Source organism: Hemiscyllium ocellatum, chromosome 8 (assembly GCF_020745735.1).
Source record: "Hemiscyllium ocellatum isolate sHemOce1 chromosome 8, sHemOce1.pat.X.cur, whole genome shotgun sequence".
Taxonomy (NCBI): Eukaryota; Metazoa; Chordata; class Chondrichthyes; order Orectolobiformes; family Hemiscylliidae; genus Hemiscyllium; species Hemiscyllium ocellatum.
The window spans coordinates 68294769-68318277 of record NC_083408.1 but is presented as its reverse complement, the minus strand read 5'-3'; the positions used below and the strand labels follow the sequence as shown (position 1 = coordinate 68318277).

At 40.0% G+C, this 23509-nt stretch overlaps 1 protein-coding gene across 1 annotated transcript in view; it reads right to left on the bottom strand.

Annotated features, from left to right (window-relative positions):
- wdhd1 (WD repeat and HMG-box DNA binding protein 1) overlaps nucleotides 1-23509 on the bottom strand; it is a 64727-nt gene that overhangs the window by 40647 nt on the left and 571 nt on the right. Inside the window, exons 3-8 of the mRNA XM_060828431.1 lie at nucleotides 12825-12917; nucleotides 6252-6363; nucleotides 5206-5357; nucleotides 4810-4921; nucleotides 1945-1995; nucleotides 1611-1706 (exon numbers count right to left, since the gene is read on the bottom strand). Of these exons, the coding sequence (XP_060684414.1) occupies nucleotides 1611-1706; nucleotides 1945-1995; nucleotides 4810-4921; nucleotides 5206-5357; nucleotides 6252-6363; nucleotides 12825-12901 (600 nt within the window). The 5' untranslated portion in view covers nucleotides 12902-12917. The remainder of the gene's footprint in view (nucleotides 1-1610; nucleotides 1707-1944; nucleotides 1996-4809; nucleotides 4922-5205; nucleotides 5358-6251; nucleotides 6364-12824; nucleotides 12918-23509) is intronic.

The window sequence follows — 23509 nt, the reverse complement described above, 5'->3', positions numbered from 1 at the left end:
ATTAATTATATACAAAAATTTCTTAAGACAATCAAGGCTGTAAAATTTCAGTGACAAGGTTTGATTCTTGGTAAATGACAATCTAAACAACCAAAGGTTTTCCAAAATTTCCTTTTCGTAACTTGTTCTAGGCAGCAGCAGCTATTACATAAATAAATGGTTATTTTAACTATAAGATATTGATGGTTTTAGAATTCACCAGAATATTTGGGTTGATATTTATGACTAGAATATGACACTACATACCTCTAAGCACACAAAGTACTTGGATAGTATTTCCTTACTTGGCTTACTAAGTTTATGACTTCCTACTAACAGGAAAAACTTGGAAGGAAAGGGTGTACCCTGTGATTGATAATTTTGTGAACCAGTCGGGAGACAGTCATATTATTAATATTAGTTTCTTAACTGTGATAGAAATTATCAGGAATTAAGCACACACTACCTCACCAATCCAAGACTGATTATGTGCTGTCCATGCATCAGCAAACCAGAGTTCAGGATACCATTATTTGCCAAAATGAACACTCCAAACTTAAAACAGTGACATGTGTATATTTGAGCTCTCAGCAGCAGACACCAACAGCACCACCAGAACAGCACAAGTAGCAAGATCCATTACAAGTAAGCCAATGTATCGTTATCACCTTTGTGGTTACACAGGTGCAAACTAGATCCCACTGAATAGAAGCTTTACCAGACATTTCAAGCTATTTGATGGATAATTATCAACAGCATGTCCAATAATCTAAATAAAACAACTTCATTGTTATAAATATCCAATTGTATTGAAACGTACTCAGCATGCCTCCAATTATTATTACATCCAGGCTCTTGATTAAAAGACTAAGATAGAGAAACATCATTCAGGATGGTGATTCACCTACAGAATGCTAATTTAAGTCTTTGTACATTTCCTTGACAAACCAAGTTGATGTTTCTCAGAACATACCTCTAAGACTATTACTGTTCTTACTCTTTTGCCCAGAACAGATGGCCAATGCACCAAAGGTCTACTTTCTAGTATTTAGAATAAACACTTCATTGCACTTTACTTGAATTCAAGGGAATCTTTTAAAAAAACTATTCCTAGCTCTAGATGTCATACATCTCTTACCAGGTGACACACTGCAATTGCAGTCTGAATGGTTGACTGCATACACAACCAAGAATCATAGGCATTTATTAATCATGAAGAAAAGGACAATACTTCATTTACGTAAAATAAACTCCTTTAATTAATTATATATTTTCCATCAGTAAACCAGACTGCATGCAGACAATTTTAATAATATTACATCTGACATTTTTTATATCAGATATTTGACCTCATCTGTTTAACATAGGATGTAATCCTAGTACTACCTATCTCTACACCCTTCAGGCACTCTGCCTGTATTCCTGATGAAGGGCCTTTGCCCAAAACGTCAATTTTCCTGCTCCTTGGATGCTGTCTGAACTGCTGTGCTTTTCCAGCACCACTCTAATCCAGAAGTATGATTATATCCCTAATCAAGACAATATTTTCTTAATCTTCGTTGTTAAAAAAAAAAAATTTATGGTGTCTCTTAAGATAAGATATTTTTGTATGGTGCTAATTTTGTGTTTACCTTTCCAATCTTTGGTTGCCACTCAAGTCTACAGATTGATGTAGCACGGTTCACCTCATTGAATTTAGTTAATAGTGGCCAACTTGCTACACGTGTCTACAAAATAAAAAATAAAACTATTATTGCATGTATTAAATGTATTTTACTTCAAAACAGATTTTATAGGATTCGATAAAAGAAAATAAATTATAATGAATGTGACAAGAATGCAGACTTGAACTCCATAGTGCAATTAAAATTTGTACACATACCACCTTTCAGTACAACTTTATCCGAAACTAGCACTGATGTACATTAACTACATGACCTCAATCGTAAAGCTTGTCCAACTTACTTGATCAGCAATTTTCCAGACGCAAACTGCTCCATCGCAACTAGAGGAAGCCTGTAAACACAACATGACTGTTACTTGCTTAATAATTTAAGTACGAACCATGAAAATGTTTTGCATATATTTAAATATTATAGTCATTTATAATATCAAGAGTTCAGTTTCGAGTTTTTAATAGGAAATGTCAGCAATGCAGCGAGACAAAAAGAAGAAATTATAGGCTAGTTAGCCTAACATTTGTTGATGGGAAAACATTGGAATCCATTATTAAGGAATCAGTAGCAGGGCATTTACACAAATCACAAGCTATCAAGCAAAGACCACATGGTTTAATAAGTGGGAAATAGTATTTGAAAAAACTAAATTTCTGTGAGGATGAAAGAACAAAGGCATCTTTCTATCTTGTATGATGATGGTTTATGCCTCTGTGGTCAACCGTATTAAGCATTGCAGAGTGTGGCTCAGGAGCTCCGGTCTAATTTGGCAGTCCTGCCATATTTGCTGCAGAGGAGGACAATGAGCTGAAATGGTGCACGTTGAACTGGTCTCTTATTTTCTCTGGGCCAACTTCTTGACGAGCTGACCTTTTCCTTTCTGCTAGCTCTTCAATGCCCTTCCAGTCAGCTTCCAGAGTTCAGTAACTGTGTCCAGTTTCAAAGACCACTATTTTCCTATCTCGTTTGCAAGTGTCCTTGTAGCAGGGAGTTGGGCACCCAGGAGGTGAGGATATAGCAGACATTTCACTGAAGAGAAGGTCTTTGGGCACATGGTGCTCATCCACCCAATGAATGAGGCCAAGCCAGCGCTGACATTATTGCTTTAAGCAATAATTGTATGTTGATGGAATTAATATGCACCAGAGCTGCTATGCTTGTCCTCCAAGTTCACTACCACCTAACCGCTCTTGTAATCTATGACCCTATTAATAAAGCCAAGGATACTGTACGCTCTCTCAATGGTGTCTTCTTACCTTCACTGATCTGTGCATATATACTCTCTGCTCCTGCACTTCAGTTAGAATTACATTCTCTATTTTATATTGTCATTCAATGTTTTTCTCACTAAAATGCATCACCTCACTTCTCTGCATTGAACTCAATAAGCCACCTATGTGCTAACCTCACCAACTTGTCAATGGTAGCAATAACTAACAAGGTGCCATAGAAAGCAGTTTTGGGGACACTACTATCCACAACTTATACTAGTGACATTGATGAAAGGAAGAGAGAGTGTACTGTAACCAGATTTGCTGCTAACACAAACTTAGAACATAAAATATGTGGAGCAGAAGTAAGTCACTTGACCCCTTAAAGCCTGCTTCCCCCATTCAATAAGATAATGGCTGAACCACTTATGGCCCAACTCCTCTTTCATGTCCATCCCCTAAACCCTGTGCCTCCCTAGTTAATCAAAAATCTACCTACCTCTCATGTTGAAATGACCCAATTCCTAATGCTCTCTGAAAAAAAGACTTCCACAATTCATGATCCACTGAGAGAAATCAAATCCTGATCTGCCTTAAATAGGAAAATCATCCTTTGAAATTGTGTACCCAAGTTCTACTTTCCCCACAAGGAGATACATGCTTTCAGGAGAAACGCTGTGTGAAGTCCCTTTATATGTTCCAATAAGATTCCTTCTTCTAAACTTTAATTGACACATGCCCAACCTGTTATCATAAGATAAAACCTCAGGCTTAATCTCAGCAATCACCAAACTAATTCCCTAACCATGCTAATATGCTACCCCTTCGAGTGTGGGATCTTATTTTGCACGATCTCTGACATGGCACTTGTTAAATGCCTTCTCGAAACTCAGATGCGCCACATTCACAAGTTCTCCTTTATCCACATTGCTTGTTACTTATTCAAATAGGCAGGGATAAGCTCCTTTCACTAGGTATGAAAGCAAGTTAGAAAGAGGGCACAAAGAGTGCACCAAAGGATATAGATATGTTAGATTTGGTAATATGGAAAAATTCAAGATTCTTCAGTTTGGTGGTAAGAATAGAAAAACAGAATATTATCTAAATGAAGAGACATCATAGGATATGGTGATACAATACCCTTATGCTTGAGTCACAAGACAGCAGTGTGCAGGGACAGAGGGTAATCAGGAAGGTAAATGGAATGTTGGTCATTATTGCACATGGGTTGTAAAACCAAGAAAGGAAGTCTTTCTACAACTATCAGCAGTGTTGGGCAAAGTTACTGTGAAGATTTTGGTAATTTTACACATTGCCTTTATTTACAAAGAAATATATTTGAATTGGAAGTGTTTTGAAACAAAAGGCTGATTCCTGGGATAAATGATGGCCTTTTGAGAAAAGTTTGAGGAGATTGGGCCAACACTTGGAGTTCATAAGAGTAAGAGATCATCTTATTGAAACATACAGAAATCTAAGGAACTTGATAGGTTAGATGCTGGGAGGATATTTCCTCCTCATGGACAGGAATCTGGAGTAGTTTCACAGGGCACAGTTTCAGAAGAGGTGAGAATAAATTTATTTTCACACAAGGGTCCTTAATCTTTTGAATTCCATATCCCACAGACCAGAAGAGGCTGAGTCATTGAATGCAGTCAAGGTTGCATTAGACAGATTTTTGATATAATTAGGTCAAGGTATTTTTTGGAAGTGGGGCAGGAGTGTGACTTTGAGGCCAAGATTAGCCCTAGCCAAGATTTTATTCAATGGTGATGCTTATTTGAAAGTCCATATGGCCTATTCATGCTTCGATTTCTTAGGATTTTAATATGAACCCAGAACTGTAAATATATTTTAGCACTCATTAGTCTTAGTTTAAAATCACTTTATAGCCTATTACTGGCAGATCTTGAATGGATTAAGGTGCACTAATATTTTATTACCAAAAATAAATCCTTTGGATCAAAGGCAACACTGAGGATAGGACCTTCATGACCTCGAATAGTCTTCTGCTGACTGTTGTCCTTGGTCTCAATGATCTTCACCATAAAGTCACTGCAAGGGACAGTCATGCAATTACCTACTTTGTACATAACCAGAGGCAATATTCAGATTCCCACATTAAGAAAATGTTAGTCCTCTTCATTATCAGAAAATAAAACACATATGTTATAACTTAAATATATTGCATTCAAAATCAAAAATGCCCTTGATGTTTCATCTGCATCCTTTTACCTTTCCCTTTCCAAAAGCTGATGCTTAAAATTGTTAATGGTTACCTAAAATCTACTATATGGTGATCATTTGCAATAGTGTAGCATTCTCCAAACTTGCATTACCTGGAACCAGCAGCAACACTGGTTGCAGAAGTATTGAAGACGATGTGGTTCACTTCAGCAGTGAAGCGAGTTAAAATACCATCTGGTAAACCCTCAGGGAAGGAGTGAACTTGAACAATGTTGTTAGAAACAGTTGTAACAAGCATTCCATTCTGAAGGCAGAAGCAAAAATATTTTTCAATTATTAATCTCCTTAAATCATAAATGATGACATACTCTTGAACTGCTTCATGCATTTCTAGAGAGAAAATTATTTTTATAAAATATTGCAAGATATTATTCATTCTTAACTTGCAGCTGAAATGCTAAATTCAACATTTGAATAATGCAGTCATGATAAACCTGAAATTGAAAATTTCTTTCCTAAGTCTATTAGTTTTGTAAAAGCTGATGATATTTTGTTTTAGATTTTTACTGTTGTTATTTATTGTATTAGTTATACTCCATTGATACAATCATTAGGCACCACAACACCATAGGAGCAAATGGCTTCCAGTTTTTTCTCCCCCCAATTGAAGTACAAATCAAACTAATACTTGGATTAAAGAGCCCTCCATTAAATTGTACCAGATGCATAACTGTAAGATTACAAAATAAATGTCAAATCAATAAAATACAACTATGACAAACATTCAATCGACATGCACTGTTTTCATGACAGATTTTGCCTAACCATTTGAATTTTAAATCTTCAACTTCTGCCATCCTGTGAATATTTCTGCAATGCTTGCAAGGATTCAAGAATTATTCAGTTCTGAGTAGTACTGGTCATTTTCATTCCTCCACTTTCAAAAGCTTGACAGGGTCATTAACAACAGTCTCCTGATTGCTAATATTTTGTAGTTAACTTCAGGTCTTAGCTGTATTCACAGAACTTTTAAAAAATTAATAATGCTGAAAAGTTGTCACTGCCAAAAGTAACTGGCTACCTATTATATTCATTATAAATTGTTATGCTTGATCAAGTCAACTTGGGACATAAACAGTTTATAATTTTGGGGAATTATTTTTAAAAAGAATCCTTAAAAGGTAAAGCAAACACCTACCCGGAGAGCCAGTGAATAAATTTTTTCACCCACATTGATTGATTTGGGATCGTCATCATCCAAACTTTCCCATATCCTAATGTCTCCATCACTGCCACCAGTTACCATGAATCTGAAAGTTCAGAAAGATTAACAAAATGAGAGATCCTGAAGTCTTTGTAAAGACTAATCAGTCCTGATAATGGATGTACTCTTGCCTTTCAGCTTCGTGAGCTTCAGGCTTGTACTGAAGCAAAACAGGATGCCATTTCAGTAATGAAGGAATGTCCAATATGAGATGAAACTCAAAACAAAGATTCTTGGGTGGATGCAAGAGATTCCATAGCACTGCTGAAAAAGCATCAGCAGAACTCTCCCAGTTTTCATATAAATATTTATCATCACTAACAAGACGTACTGACGGGCAATTTATCCCATTCCTTTTTTGCAGGCAGATTTGTGCGGTCAATCCAAGGAGTAGGTCTACACCAAATTCATTTAATTATGATTTGGAGGTGCAGATGTTAGACTGGGATGTACAAAATTAAAAATCACAACACCAGCTTTTAGTCCAAAAGGTTTATGTAGAAGCAGTAGCTTCGGAATGTTGCTCTTTCATCAGGTGGTTGTGGAGTATAAGATTGTAGGACACAATTTATAGCAAAAACCTGACATGGTCATGAACAACAGTCTCCTGATATTAATATTTTGTAGTTAAAATCAGATCTTAGCTGTATTTACAGGACTTAAAAATTTACTAATGCTATTAATTCTGTGTCCTACGATATTATACTCCATAACCACCTAATGCAGGAGCAGCGCTCCAAAAGCTAGTGCTTCCAAATAAACCTGTTGGACTATAACCTGGTATTGTGTGATTTTTAACATTTAATTATGGGCATTTTGTACAATTGCAAAAGGGGAAGCATGGACCAAATTAGCCAAATAACCCAAAAGAATCATCAATGAGATTTCACTTCTTGTAACTTTTACTTTAACACAAGTTAGAATCAATATAAATATGAACTAACAAGTGATGTATTAAAATTAAAAAGTAAATGTCAATTTTAATAGTCTGTAAAACAAAGATTTTTTTTTAAAAAAACTACAAGCACCTACATAACTGCCAGCAGACATTTGCTGCAGATTGAAAGGGAAAAGAGACAGTCCAGGCAAGGGACTGAAAGGAAAAATAGATAGTGAAGTAAATTAAAACCAAAAACTGTGGATGCTGGAAATCTGACAAACAGAAATTGGAGAAACTCAGCGGGTCTGGCAGCATCCGTAGACAGACAGCAGAGTCAATGCTTTAGGTCCAGTAACCTTTCATCAGAACCCTGTGTTTGATGATATGGTTGAATAATCATGTATAATAGTTAAATATGGTTGGATAGTATTGTAACGTGTACTAACATGGAATGTGAACTGTGCAAAATTAAATGGGTAGAGATAGGAGTGAGTAAAGTGCAACATTTTGATTGGAAATTATTTGAAGAAAAAGTCAATTAGAAGCTGTTTATCTATAAAACTGGAATAAAACCCTTGTTTTGGTGTACACTGAAAGTTTTGGGGATTCAACAGTCCAAAAATCCTATTACAATGGCTTATCATAATGTTTTAGAGTATTGGGAATTCAACAGTTAAAAACTCCCTATTATAGTGACTTACTATAATGGTTGACTGTGAAACAGTCCTTTGGCAGGCTGAGACTGGAAATCACTGCAGGTGTCTGGCTATCTCAGAATTATAGGAATTGTCTGGAGCCATTCACATGTTTTGCTCCCAGCCCTTGGGCAAAACTAATTGTTTCCTTGGATAAGACTGCCTGTCCTGATTATAGGCCTTATTATCCTGCACCTCCGTCCTCAAACCCCACCCCTCCAACCGTAACGAGGACAGAACCCCCCTGGTGCTCACCTTCCACCCTACCAACCTTTGCGTAAACCGCATCATTCGCAAACGAACCCCACCACCAGGGATATATTTCCCTCCCCACCCCTTTCTGCAAAGACCGTTCCCTCTGTGACCACCTGGTCAGGTCCATACTCCCCAACAACCCACCCTCCCCTCCTGGCACCTTCCTCTGCCACCGCTGGAATTGCAAAACCTGCACCCACACCTCCCCCCTCAGCTCCATCCAATGCCCCAAAAGGAGCCTTCCACATTCAAAGTTTCACCTGCACATCCACCAATGTAACCATTGTATTGATGCTGTTGTATTGATATTGTAACCGTTGCTCTTGATGCTGTTTCCATTACACTGGGGAGACTGGATGCCTTCTCGCAGAGCGCTTTAGGGAACATCTGGGACACCTGCACCGATCAACCCCACCACCACATGGCCGAACAGTTCAACACCCCCTCCCACTCTGCCGAGGACATGCAGGTCCTGGGCCTCCTCCATTGCCACTTCCTCACCACCCAACGCCTGAAGGAAAAACGCCTCATCTTCCGCCTCGGAACACTTCAACCCCAGTACATCAATGTAGACTTCACCAGTTTCCTCATTTCCCCTCCCATCACCTTACCCCAGTTCCAACCTTCTAGCTCATCACCATCCTCATGATGTCATATCTGCCAATCTTCTTTCCTACCTATCCGCTCGATCTTCCTATCACCTTCATCCCCACCCCCACCCACCTATTGTACTCTTTGCTACTTTCTCCCCAGCCCCACCCCCCTCCTACTTATCTCTCCACATCGGAGGCTCCCTGCCTTCATTCCTGAAGGGTTTTTGCCCGAAACATCAGTTTTCCTGCTCCTCGGATGATGCCTGACTTGCTGTGCTTTTCCAGCACTACTCTAATCTAGACCTTGTTGACTGCTTTATTTTCTATCAACATACTTCCTTACCTATTAACAAGAGTATGTGAATACCAACAATGACAACAATTCAGGATCCTATTAGCTACTTCCTTACCTATTAACACAAGATTATGTGAATAATATAGTAACAGGCTCATGTGAACAATTCAGTATTTGTAACAGGAAGATAGCAATCCCTAGTCATTGTAACTTTGAGAAATTCCTATTTTAATAATGTAATAGCAATTAACCATGTGATGTTAAGAAATTTGTACCAGTCACACCTGAATGATATATAAAGTGCACTGCTTGCATGTAATGTTCAGAGATTAATCAAGGGGTGCCATCACAAGGCTATGAGATTCCTTTGGTGTCACCAAGAATCGCTTGTCAGCTATCCAGAAAAAAAGGTTCATTTCTCTTTAAACTGAATTTTGTGTCGTCTGGAATTAAGAGTCCACAATACAAATTTGATTTGTACATCATTTTCTTAATGCATAACTCTTCCATTCGTGCATGAATAAACATTTAAAAGAAAAATATGCGAGTTTCATCTAGTAAACGGTAGAACTCACCCATTCAAGAAATATTTGGGTGGCCTAATATAAAGTTAAATCACAAAATTATCATGCAGTTATAGTAAGCATCTAGAAAGGCAAATGATTTGGAGAGACTTAAAACAGTGTTCACTGGGAATGGTCTTCTATAGTTGGCTTTTACTTCAGGACAGGAGAAGCAGCTAACTGGTGAGCATTGCTATGATTTTCCACCACTTACAGAATGGCAGGTCAACTCAACCAAGTGGAGTGTTCATTCTGCAATATGTTTGAAGTCATGGACACATCACTTGTACCAGACAAGGATAAATGCAGACCGGACACAGGTTATAAACTCTGGGCTCAAGTCATTGTTGTGCTCCTGCAATAGGAGTCTATGTGGATAGCGTGTTTAGAGAAGTGATTATATTGCAGTTTAAAGTGCACAGGCAACAAGGGAATGGGTGACTACCAAGCAGTCTAGCAGGACCAAACCGTGCAGCAGTTTCCAGTCTATTGAGTATTTCATATTCAATGCTGGTGCAACTGATGATTCATCAGGAAAGTACAGCCAGAGACAAGTTAGTGGCATCACAGGTATAAGGAGCCCCTACTGCATTTATACAGAGTTCTGGTAAGACCATGTGTGGAGTTGTGTGTACAGTTTTATTCCCTCACCTTAATGAAAGATTTACTTGCCTTTCAGAGATTGCAACAAAAATTCATTAGACTGATTCCTGCGATAAAAGCACTGATCCTGAGATTTCCTCAAAGTCTATCCATCATGTACAATGCACAAGTCAAGAGTATAATGGAATACTCCTCACTTGCCTGGATGGGTGCTGCTCCAAGAACTTTCAAGAAGCTTGACACCATCCAGGACAAAGCAACCTACTTGATTGGCGTTACATCCATTCCCTCTACCATCCATATTCAGAAGCAGCAGCATGTACTGTCTACAAGAGGCACTGCAGAAATTCACCAAAGATCTTTAGACAAACCCACAACTAATTCCATCTAGAAGGACAAAGACAGTAGATGTATGGGAACACCATCACCTTCAGGTTCTCCTCTAAGCCACTCACCATCCTGACTTGGAAATGTATCACCATGCCACCACTGTCAATGTGACAAACTCCTAAAGTTGCCTCTCTAATGGCATTGTGGGTCAACTACTGCAGGGTCAAGAAGGCATGTTACCACCACCTTCTCAAAAGCAAATGATGGCCAGCCAGCCAACCACGCTCAAATCCTATAAATGAATGAAAAAAGCAAGCAGTCCTTGGAGAGATTAGCCAGGTCGGAACAATATTCTCTTGAGTTTACAAGAATAGTAGGTGTTCTCTCGACAACATATAAAATGTTTATTTGGGCTTGATAGACTATTTCCTCAGGTGAAGACAGTCAAAATACAGATCATAATTTCAGGATAAATGTCACCCTTTAGCGATGAGATGAAATTTCATCGTTCAAAAGTTTGTGAACCTTTGGAATTCTCTACCTCAGAGATCTAGGCTTTTAATCATTGAATGCCTGCTTAGAGGTCTACAGAAAAAGGATTCTTTGGCCTATTGAGATTGTTTTTGACTGGCACAAAGCTGAAAAATGTGTTGCTGGAAAAGCACAGCAGGTCAGGCGGCATTCAAGAAGCAGGAGAATCGACATTTCAGGCATACGCCCTTCTTCAGCCCTGAAGAAGGGCTTATGCCCGAAACGTTGTTTCTCCTGCTCCTTGGATGCTGTCAGACCTGCTGTGCTTTACCAGCAACACACTTTTCAGCTCTGATCTCCAGCATCTGCAGTCCTCACTTTCTCCCAGTCAAAACAACCACCCTAATGATTCTAATCCTATTTTCCAGCACTTGGCCCATAGCTTTATGTACCTTGGCAGAGAGTCACGTTATAGATTAATAGAATTAGCAAGTTTTGAGAAGATTTGTTGCTCAGGTTGAGGTTCTGGATACAGATTTGCTCGCTGAGCTGGCAGGTTCATTTTCAGACGTTTCATCACCATACGAGTTAACATCTTCAGTGAGCCTCTGGACAAAGCTTCGACCTGAGGCTCACTGAAGATGTTACCTAGTATGATGATGAAAATGTCTGAAAATGAACCTTCCAGATCAGCAAGCAAACCTACATCCATTGAGAGAGTTTTGGGCACTAATGAAATAAGGAATATGGGAATTAGGTGAGAAAGCGTAATTGATGGAGAAGGTTTTCCAGAATATTAATGAATTATGCAGTGGATCCAAGGAGCTTATGTTTTATTTTCATTTGAGATACTTGGGAGAAGTTAAAAAAATGAAGAATTTCCAAGTGACACTTAACCTCTAAAGTTGAGAAAAGGCCTCAAGTAACAATGATCTGCTGAGCCAATGGGCTGAGAAGTGGCAGATGGAGTTTAATTAGATAAATGTGAGGTGCTCCATTTTGGGGAAGCAAATCTTAGCAGGACTTATCTACTTAGTGATAAAGATCCTAAGGAGCGTTTCTGAACAAAGAGACCTTGGAGTGCAGGTTCATAGTTCCTTGAAAGTGGAGTCGCAGGTAGATAGGGTAGTGAAAAAGGCATTTGATATGTTTTCCCTTATAGGTCAGAGTATTGAGTACAGGAATTGGGAAGTCATATTGCGGCTGTACAGGACAATGGTTAGGCCACTGTTGGAATATGGTGTGCAATTCCAGTCTCCTTCCTATCTTGAAAAAGTTCAGAAGAGATTTACAAAGATGTTACCAGGGTTGGAGGATTTGAGCTATAGGGAAAGGTTGAACAGGTTGCATCGGAGGCTGAGAGGTGACCTTATAGAGGTTTATAAAATCATGAGGGGTGTTTCCTGGAGTGGGGAAGTCCAGAACCAGAGGGCATAGGTTTAGGGTGAGAGTGGAAAGATACAAAAGAGACCTAAGGGGCAACTTTTTCACACAGAGCATGTATGGAATGAGCTGCCGGAGGAAGTGGTGGAGGCTGGTAGAATTGCAACATTTAAAAGGCATCTGGATGGGTATATGTATATGAAGAGTTTGGAGGGATATGGGCCAGGTGCTGGCAAGTGGGACTAGATTGGGTTGGGTTATCTGATTTGGCATGGACAAGTAGGACCGAAGGGTCTGTTTCCGTGTTGTACATCTCTATGAATCTATGCTCGTCCCTGAGTCATAACTGACATAAAAGGTTCATAAAATATCAGTGCGTGGCTACTTAAAATGGAACAAGATGTTGAGTTCAACCAGGTCAGGCTACAAGTTAACTTACCTTCCACTCTCATCAAAACAAACACCCGTATATCCATCTGGGTGAGCATACCGCATTGGTTTTCTCTCAGCTGGCATCTTGGGTTGATGTGTCCTAATCAAAAAGAAAATAATATTCCAAAAAAGTAAAATTTCAGACAGGTTCATAAGTATTGCCACCTTCCATACTAGCACTATTGATATGTTTTTTTTTCCCCGATTGTGGATTACCTCTCAGTGTGATTGACAGAGCACTTGAAAATACCCACCCTATTTCTTCTAACCTTGCACCCTTCCCTCTCAAAATGATCAGGCACCTCTGGCCCTCACCTTTCAACCCACCAGTTTCCAAATTCAACAGATCCTCCACTTCATTTCTGCCACCAATCACATCTTCCCTTTCCTTTCAGCATTGCAAAGAGACTATTCCCTCAAAGATAGCTTGGTCCATTCTTTAATCACAGAGAACACCTCTCTGTTATGAAAGTGCAGGGAACACAATACCCTGGCTGCTGTGGACCTCCAACCAAATGCCATCAGTGAGACCCCTCGAAATCATGTAGAGTTTTCTTTTAAATAATGGGCATGACCTAAGCACCCAAGTGTCTGGCCTGAGTCCTTTTCTAAAAAGCTGACAGGAATGTAGATGCATTTTACTTCAAAATCCTGTATTTTGTACAGCTTTCCCACTTCTGTTCTCTCAACTTCCACCCATCACATGCATTTCCAACCTCCCAACTCTCTCATATCTCCCAATGCACATCAGATATTTCCATCCTCACCCATAAACCTACCCTCCCAAAAGACATAGGTATCATCTTCTTCAGAGACCTGTTCTTCTCATCCCCAATTTCTCCCCCCCCCACCAACCCCGCACCCATTATCACATAGGTCTGGAATCTCAACAACTTTCAACGAACTAAATGGGCTCATGAGAAACGATTTAGGAAGGACCGACTTATTACACTATATTCACTGCTCAGAATCCAGTCTCGAGTGGGAAAATAATACTCTGACTGGGTGAACACTTTGTGGGACACTTCTGTTAGGTTAGCAAGTGTGACCACAGTATCTGCTTGCTTATCATTTTAATTCTCTACTGCATTCTGGTTTCTATGTCCTCAGTCTCTTATACGGTTGTAATAAGGTTGAGTATAAGCTTGAAGAATAACACCTCAGTTTCAGTTAAACATTTTGCAATCACCTGGATTCAACATGGAATTAAATCATTTTAGATCATTACTTCTGCAACTTTTTTTTGGACTTCATTTTCTGGTGATAATTCTGCTTTTTTTCATCTACATCTCCTCCTGCCTATCTAGGGTTTCTTGACCTACTGCATTGTCATTTCCTTTTGCCTCCTTTTTGTCATTTAATCCCTCCTGCTTTCAGCCAACAGATCTTTCCTTTTGTTCTCCCTGCTCAATTGTTTGATGTACCTACTTCAGTGGACTAGATACTTTGGTTACAATACTAAAGCATGTGTAATGCACTGGGATACTGGCAATTAAGTCCCACTGCTCCACAAATCACACAACTAGCATAAATGTTTTCATGCGATCACAAAAGCCAAATAGCTTATTTTTTGTACTGCTATCCAGAGAGAGATTTTCCCAGTATTCTTGAATAAATAAGGACAAATCAATTTATTAAAACATAAAACTCAAAAAGTGTGGCAAAACCGGTTAATATTTAAGCCATAATCTGGAATTAGAACTAATATCTCCTTTTCATCCCAAAGTAGACACACTCAACAACAAAAAAAAACAGGCTCTGCAGAGGTGTTTTTCAAATGGGCAAATGGTCTGAAAAGAGAGACAGAAGTTGATGAATTTTCACAATCCACAATGCTTCTTGATGATGAAAGGAAATTGCTGATCGTCAAAAATTGCTGGAAGATCTTGCAAATGAGACTCAATTTTGAATGGAAATAAATCTGGATCCAAGTATTCAGATAGTAGTCACAGTTCAGCTTTACAAGGTTTACAAGATAATCAGAATACTGAGGCATGGAAACTTAATCAGGTTCCCAAGAAATTGAACTAAGAGATGGGCAGCCTTACTGCTTTCCCAGAGGTCTGTTCCTTCCTTTCAAATTCATGAAACAAAAAAAAAATACTGTTTATCATAGGGGCCCCTAGTCCCTTCCAAAGCCAGGTTTTCTAGCCATTTGAGGGCAATAACACCCATCTTGTATCTCCCCACGAACTGTTTGGTCATTTTCCCAAAATCATTTTACTTTCTACAATCAGATAGATCACAGCCCACATTAACCTGTTTACCTAATTTCCAAAACAATATACTTTGATTCTTTTCAAACCATTGTTGAAAAACGTGTTTCGTTCTGAAGGTGCCCAAACAGTTCAATATTTTCCAGTTCTCCACAGTCCATATAGACATATATCCCCAAAGTATTCAGATGACCAAAAGAAATCTCTCCCACCTGGTCCCATTTTCTAAATTCTCTCAAGCACCGATTTCGTGGGGACAGCAAAGAAAATACTTCAAGGTCACTCTGCAGGCTGGGTTGAAGTGCAGCAGCTTTTATATTAAAAGATTGGAAGGAGCTGCAAGATGAATTGAATTGAATTGAATTGATTGTCACATGTACCGAGGCACAGTGAAAAGCTCTGTCTTGCGAGCAATTCGGGCAGATCATAGAGTTAAGTAGCATTGATAAGTAAATAGGTAAACAGCAGCAAAAACAAAAACTTAGGTACAGGTGAATGTTAAGAGTTTGAGAGTCCATTCAGTATTCTGACAACAGTAGGGTAGAAACTGTAACAAAACTGGCTGTTGCATGCGTTCAGGCTTCTGTACCTTCTCCCCAATGGTAAAGGTTGTAGAAAAACATTGCCACAGTGGAGTGGATCTTTGAGAATGATGACAGCCTTTCCTTGACAGCAGGCCTGGTAGATGGATTCGAGATGGGAGGTTGGCCTTTGTGATTGTCCGGGCCGAGTATACCACTTTCTGTAACCGTCTCAGATCTTGAATGGTACAGTTGCCACACCAGGTAGTGACACATCCAGACAGAATGCTCTCGATGGTGCACTGATAAAAGTTGGCAAGGGGATTCACTGTCATGCCAAATTTCCTCAGCTGCCTGAGGAATAGGAGACATTGTTGGGCCTTTGTAACCAGTGCATCCGCGTGAAGAGTCCAAGAAAGCTTGTTGTGGAGGTCCACTCACAAGGGCTCAACACTCTCCACTCATTCCACTGCTACAATGTTAATGTGTGGGGAGAGCATGAGTAACATCCCGCCAAAAGTCAGTAATGAGTTCCTGGGTTTTTTTTCGGCATTGAGAACTACATTGTTCTCAGTGTACCGTTTTTCCAGATTTCCACCTCCCATCTGTAGTCTGTTTCATTGCCATCCGAGATTCAACCGGCTATGGTGGTGTCATCAGCAAACTTGCACGATAGCATTTGTCTGTTATCTGGCGACGCAGTCATGGGTATACAGTGAGTACAGTAGGGGGCTGAGTACACACCCCTGGGGGGCTCCAGTGTCTCCAATCTTCACTGATTGCGACCTGTGGGTCTGGAAACTGAGGATTCAGTTGCAGAGAGTGGGGCTTAGTCCAAGATCACTAAGTTTAGTAATCAGTCTCAAGGGGATAATAGTGTTGAAGGCCGAATTGTTCAAAATAGGGATAACTTGTCCATCTAGTTTTAAGACAGTTGCCATGGTGCGACACAGTGGTGGCAGACAAAGAAAAGCTCATCCTGCCTTCTGGATCCCATTACTTTGTGGAATATTTTGCTCCACGTGTCCCAGGATCTTCAAGTCAAGAATTGGCTCACTAAGCCAAAACAGAAGCTTGGGACCCTCAGTCTTGTTCATCCTTAAATTGAGGGGTGACAATATTTCTAACCACTGACCCCACCCCAAATAAAAGGCTTGAAATGTTAAGCCTGTTTCCCTCCACAAATGCTGACTTATCTGCTCAGTTTATACTATCGCTCTATCGTCAGAGGCGTCCAGGACCTTTGGTCCAACTTGTCCACAGTGAACAGATAACCTAAAACAACCTAGTCCCATTTGCCAGCATTTAGCCTATATCCTATTCAAATAGCAATCCAAATGCCTTTTAAATTCTAACAGCTGTCCCCACTTCCTCTGGGAGTTCATTGCTTACATGCACCACCCTCTATGTGAAGAAGTTACCTCTTAGGTCCCTTTTAAATCATTCCCCTCTCACCTTAAAACAATGCACTCTAGTCTCGGGCTCCCCCACCCTGGAAAAGAAAGACCTTGACTATTCATCCTATCCATGCCTCTCATGATTTCATTAATCTCTATAAGGTCACCCCTCAGCTTCAGATGCTCCAGGGAAAACAGGTCCAGCCTATACAGCCTCTCCCTATAGCTACCCTCCAACCCTGACAACATCCCTATAAATCATTTCAGAACCCTTTCAAGTTTCACAACATCCTTCCTATGGCAGAGAGAGACCAGAATTGAACACTATTCCAAAAATGGCCTAATCAATGGCTGTACTGCTACAAAATGACTTCCTAATTCTTAAACTCAATGCATTAACCTATAAATGAATGGGTACCAAACGCCTTCTTCACTGCCATGTCTACCTCTGACTCCACTTTCAAGGACCTTCAAAAATCTAGTCTCCAAAGTCACTATATTCAACAACACTCCCCAAGATCTTACCATTAAGTCTATAAGTCCTGCCTTGATTTGCCTTTCCAAAATGCAGCATGTCACATTTATCTAAACTCCATCTGCCACTCCTTGGCCCATCAGATCAAGGCTCTATTGTATTTTGAGGTAACCTTCTTCGTTGTCCACTACACCAATAATTTTGGTGTTCTCTGCAAACTTACTAACCATGCCTATGTTCACATCCAAATCATTCAGATAAATGACAAAAACACAGTGGATCCAGCACTAATCTTTGTGGCACACTGCTGGTCACTGGCTTCTAGTCCAAAAAGCAATCTTCCACCACCATCCTCTGTCTCCTACCTTTGAGCCAGTTCTGTATCCAAATTGCTAGTTCTCGTGATCTGACCTTGCTAACCAGTTTACCATGCAGAACCTTGTCGAACATCTTAACTCCATATAGACAATATCCAATGCTCTGCCCTCAATCTTCTATGTCACTTCTTCAAATAACTCAATTAAGTTAGTGAAACACTATTTCCCATGCACAAAGCCACGTGAACTATCCTAATCAGTCCTTGCCTTTCCAATACACACATCCTATCCAACAACTTGCCCACCTTGGATGACAGGCTCACAGGTCTATAGTACCCTGGTTTTTCCGTAACACCTTTCTTAAAGGTAAGCACCATGTTCACCAACCTCCAGTCTTTTGGCACTTCACCCATGGTTATTGATGATACAAATATCTCAGCAAGGGGCGCAGCAATCACTTCCCTAGCTTCCCACAAACTTCTAGCATCACCTGATCAGGTCCCAGGGATTTATCTACTTTTCTGCATTGTCCCTCATGCAACTGTATGATCACTTCAATGACAGAAGCTAAGCATTTAGCACTAGCACTTCCAGGACAAAAGGTCATGGGTACAAGCCTCACTTCAGAGACTTGGGCAAATATTCAATGCTGACAGTCCAGTGCCACACTGGTGAGTTTCATTCTCAGAGGCATATCACTCTGATGAGATTTTAAAGTAAAGTCTGCCTAGAAACAATTTTATCACAGGACTAAGCAAATTTCCACTGATGTCTTGGCACTTCTCTCTCAAACAGCAGCACTAAAATAGATCTTGATTATGATCACATCAATTTTGAGCTACACATCCTCCATGACACAATGGTGACTATATTCCAAATAATATGTGAATCAACTGGTTGTGAAGTGCCTGAAGTCATGAATGACAGTACATAAAAACAAATTCAGTTCATTATCCCACAACAGCTCTACCCTTGAACTATAGTCCCACTTCCAGCCTTCATGTCTCATATCTACAATCAAATCTCTGGCAAATTTAATCCAATCCTTTCAAACAGGTTTCTATGCTCCCATGGGCCTTAACCAAAGTCATAAGTGACATTATCTACAAATAAGGTTCTTCTCTTTTCAGTTTTAACTGTCACCTTTAATACAGTTGACTATTTCATAATTCCTTAATATTCTTATTGTCCTAGTAGCACCTGGTCTCTGAATATCTCAAATTTAAAATTTCATCTCTATATTTAAATAACATTTTGGCCTCATGTTTCCCTATTTTTCAACACCATATTGCACCAGTCTTGTATCTTTGGCTTCTTGATGAGCACCACCCCTTATGGACGTGCCAAACTCCCCAAGCCACTTGAGAAAGAAAAGGTATTGTTCTGTCTTCTTGACCATTGCATCTACGTTGGAAGTCAAGTACAGGTTGCCGGTTATCACCACTCCTAGAAACCTCATGTTCTTCATTCTCTCAACCTCTGCTCTGTTGATGTAGAAGGGGGCTTGTACTTCTCCTCTCTTTCTGAAGTCAATGATCAATTCTTTAGTTTTGTCAACATTGAGATAGGTGTTGTTCTCACTGCACCACATCACCAAGCCCTCTTTCCTTTCTGTATTCTGACTCGTATCCATCCTACCACAGTGATGTCTCAGCAAACTTGTAATGGCATTCGTTCAGAATTTGGCAACATAGTCTTGGGTGTACAGTGAATACAGTAGCAGGCTGAGGGCTCCAGTGTTGAGTGTTATCATGGAGTAGCTGCAGTTGGATCTATCTTCACTGGTTGTAGTCTGTGGGTCAGAAGGCTGAGGATCCAGTTGCAGAGGGCAGAGCCAAGATCAAAATCTCAGAATTGAGATCAATCTAGAGGGCATCATGGTGTTGAAGGTGGAGCTGTAATCGATGAGCAGGAGTCTGATGTAGCTGTCCTTGTTGAATCTGTCTCCAGAACTTAAAAGTACCAAAGCTGCTTACGTTTTGAGAGACCAATTTGCACCTTATAATTTGTTAGAGACATTTGGTCAGAGGCTAGAAACCAGATAATGTTTCATAGTTTATATCAAAAAGTTTAAAATATTTCTGATTAGTATGATAGATTGTGGATAGGTATTTGCAAAAGTTTTTGCTCAGTGAAATGGTAGACAGTAATTTCCACATTTCTCTTTAATACAGGCTAGATAATTCCCAGTTTTCTGACAGAATTACCCTACATTCTACAACAGATTACTGTTTAAATATGCTCCAAAGGAATGGTTAAGTTTGCTTGAGCCTGACTTCATTAGCAAAGTAAAAGAAAAGACAGACAAGATGAAAATGATTCAAGATAAATGAAGTGTAATATTTATTTCAAAGTAAAAAACCACACAACACCAGGTTACTGTTCAGATTCATTTGGAAGCGCGAGCTTTCGGAATGCTGCTACTTCATCAGGTGGTTGTAGAGTATAAGATATACTCCACAAACACCTGAAGGAGCAACGCTCCGAAAACTAGCACTTCCAAATAAATCTGTTCAACTACAACCTGGTGTTGTGTGATTTTTAACTTTGTAAACTCCAGTCCAACACCAGCATCGCCAAATCAATACTTATTTTAGTCCTGGTCAGAAGGTCATGATGAAAAATTACCTAAGTGACAAAAGGTCTGTAACTGAAGATGTTGTAAAGAGATTAAGTGCATTCACGCGTCTAATGAAGTTTGGTAAAATACTCCATCAGTGTCATGTGGATTATTTGCTTGAAACAGGAAACATTACATGGAACAATATGAAAGTGACCCCACACTTCAAGTTGCCTGCTACTTCAACATATTACCATGTTCCCACATCAATATTTCTGTTGCAGACACACTGCAGTGTTCCAGTTACCATCACGGCAAGATCAAAGCATCTCATTTCCCACTTGCAAACCCTGCAACCTCTGGGGCTCAACAGAGAGCTCAATAACTTTAGAGTCAGATACTGTCTTCCCATGTTTTTGACCCACCCTCACACCCTGGTCCTATCATGATAAGGGTTGCTTTCAGCACAAACAATCTATTCTCATCTACTCAGATTAGATTAGATTCCCTACAGTGTGGAAACAGGCCCTTCGGCCCAGCAAGTCCACACCGACCCTCCAAAGAGTAATCCACCCAGACCCATTCCCCTGCCTAATGTGCCTAACACTATGGGCAACTTAGCATGGCCAATTCACCTGACCTATACATCTTTGGACCAAGGGAGGAAACCAGAGGACCCGGAGGAAACCCACCAGATGGGGAGAATGTGCAAACGCCACACAACCAAACAATAACCAGAGGTTGGAATCAAACCCTGGTTCCTGGTGCTGTGAGGCAGCAGTGCTAACCACTGAGCCATTGCGCTGCCTTAGTCTTATTATTATACTCCATGGGTATTTTCAGAACATCCTACCCATTCTCAGCTCTCATTACCACTTATTTGGCTTCTCTTCTGTCCTGCCCTATCAATAATCCCTTTATCTATCTAGCCCTTTCATCTCTCTCTGGGATCCATCACCAGCTATCTGCTCTCCTCTTCCCCACCCTCCTCCACTCTGATAGTCAACATAAATACATTTCCACCTGCTACCAATTCTGACAAAAAGTAACTGGACTTGAAACATTAATTCTCTTTTGTCCCCACAGATGCTGCTAGACCTGCTGTGTTTTGCTAGCAATGATCTATTTTTGTATGGAGAAAAAACTCACACCTTTTCTTTTATTCATGAGATGGTGGTGTCGCTAGCAATGTCAGCATTTATTGCCCATTCCTAATAGTCCAAAAGGCATTTACGATTAAACCACACTGCTGTGGCTCTGGAATCACTTGTAGGCCATATCAGGTAAATTCAGATTTGACAAAGTCTGGGACGGTGAGAAAACAAAGTCAGGCTAATGCAACTGGAATTAGAAGCCCATATAGAAAAGAGACAGAAGATTAATTGAAAAATAGATTAATCGAAAGGGTTTTTTGTTAAAATTCTACCTTTTACTTAAACACTGCTAGTGTTAATAAATTATTTTTAAAATAATATTTGTAGACTTTTATCAAACTATGTGGCACATTCACAGGTTAAGAAAAAAACAAATATCAACCAAACCTGTTAATTTTATTGTTTGTGCTGGCTTATCCATATTGCATTCTAGCAAGTTAAAAGGATGTAACCCTCACGAACAGGTTCGCTTTCAATTATTGCTCCAGTTGCTTGTTAGGCTAAGAGCCAATCACATTCCTATGGGTCTAGAGTAGTGAGTGGACCAGTCTGGAATAATGATGGCAGATTTTCTGAAGGTCACTCATGAACCTGAAAAGTTTTTACAGAGGGTGATGGAGGGTTGCTTTTCAGACTGGAGGCATGTGACCAGTGGTGTGCCACAAAGATTGGTGCTGGATCCACTGCTTTTTGTCATTTATTTGAACGATTTGGATGTGAACATGAGAAGTATAATTAGCAAGTCTGCAGATGACACCAAACTTGGAGGTGTAGAGGACAGCAAAGAAGGTTACCTCAAAGTACAATGGGATCTTGATCAGATGGGCTAATGGACTGAGTAGTGGCAGACAGAGTTTAATTTAGATAAATGCGAGGTGTTGCATTTTGGAAAAGCAAATCAAAGCAGTAGTTATACATTTAATAGTAAGGTCCTGGGGAGTGTTGCTGAACAAAGAGACCTTGGAATGTAGGTTCACAGTTCCTTGAAAGCAGAGTTGCAGTGAAGAAGGTGTTTGGTATGTTTTCCTTTATTGGTCAGAGTATTGAGCATAGGAGTTGGGAGGTCATGTGACTGTACAGGACATTGGTTAGATCATATTTGGAATATTGTATGCAATTCTTGTCTCCTTCCTGTCAGAAGAATATTGGAAATTTTGAAAGGGTTCAGCAAAGATTTTCAAGGATGTTGCTAAGGTTGGAGGATTTGAGCTATAGGGAGAGGCTGGCATTGTTTTCTCTGGAGCGGGATCAGGGCAAGGGGTTGACCTTAGAGGAGGTTTTTAAGATTATAAGGGGCACGGATAAGATAAATAGACAAGGTCTTTTTCCTGGGGTGGAGGAGTCCAGAATGAGAGGGCAAAGATATGCAAGGGACCTAAGGGGCGACCTTCTCACACAGAGGGTGGTGCATGCATGGAATGAGCTGCCAGAGGTAGTGGTGGAGACTGGTACGATTACAGCACTTAAAATGCATCTGGATGGGTATACAAATAGGAAGGGTTTAGAGGGATATGGGCCAAGTGCAGGCAAATGGGACTAGATTAGGTTAGCAAATCGGATTGGCATGGAAGAGTTGGACCGAAGGGTCGGTTTCTGTGCTATACATCTATGACTCTAATCAACGATATTTGTCAGTCACATTTATATTCCTGATTTATTAAACTGATTTAAACTGGACCAGTGGAGGGATTTGAATTCAGATCTGGCAGCATCTGTGAAGAGCAATCAAAGTTAATGTTTCGGGTCCTCAGAAGCCAGATCTGCTGAGTTTCTCCAGCAATTTCTGTTTTTGTTCCCATAGTTTTAGTTCTGCTTCTGTATTGAGTCAAATGAAAGATTTTTTTTTACATTTTAATGGGAGTTGTTTAAGTGGGCGATCATGAGGACTCCAGGTGCTGGAGAAGTCAGAGTTCATCAAATGCTTTTTTCCGGAACCACACAATAGGTCAGGCAGCAACTGAGGAGCAAGGTAGTGGACGTTTCGGCCTTGATCATCCTTTTTCAGTCCTGATGAAGGATTATTGTGATTTTTTTTCCTGCGCTACACTTTAT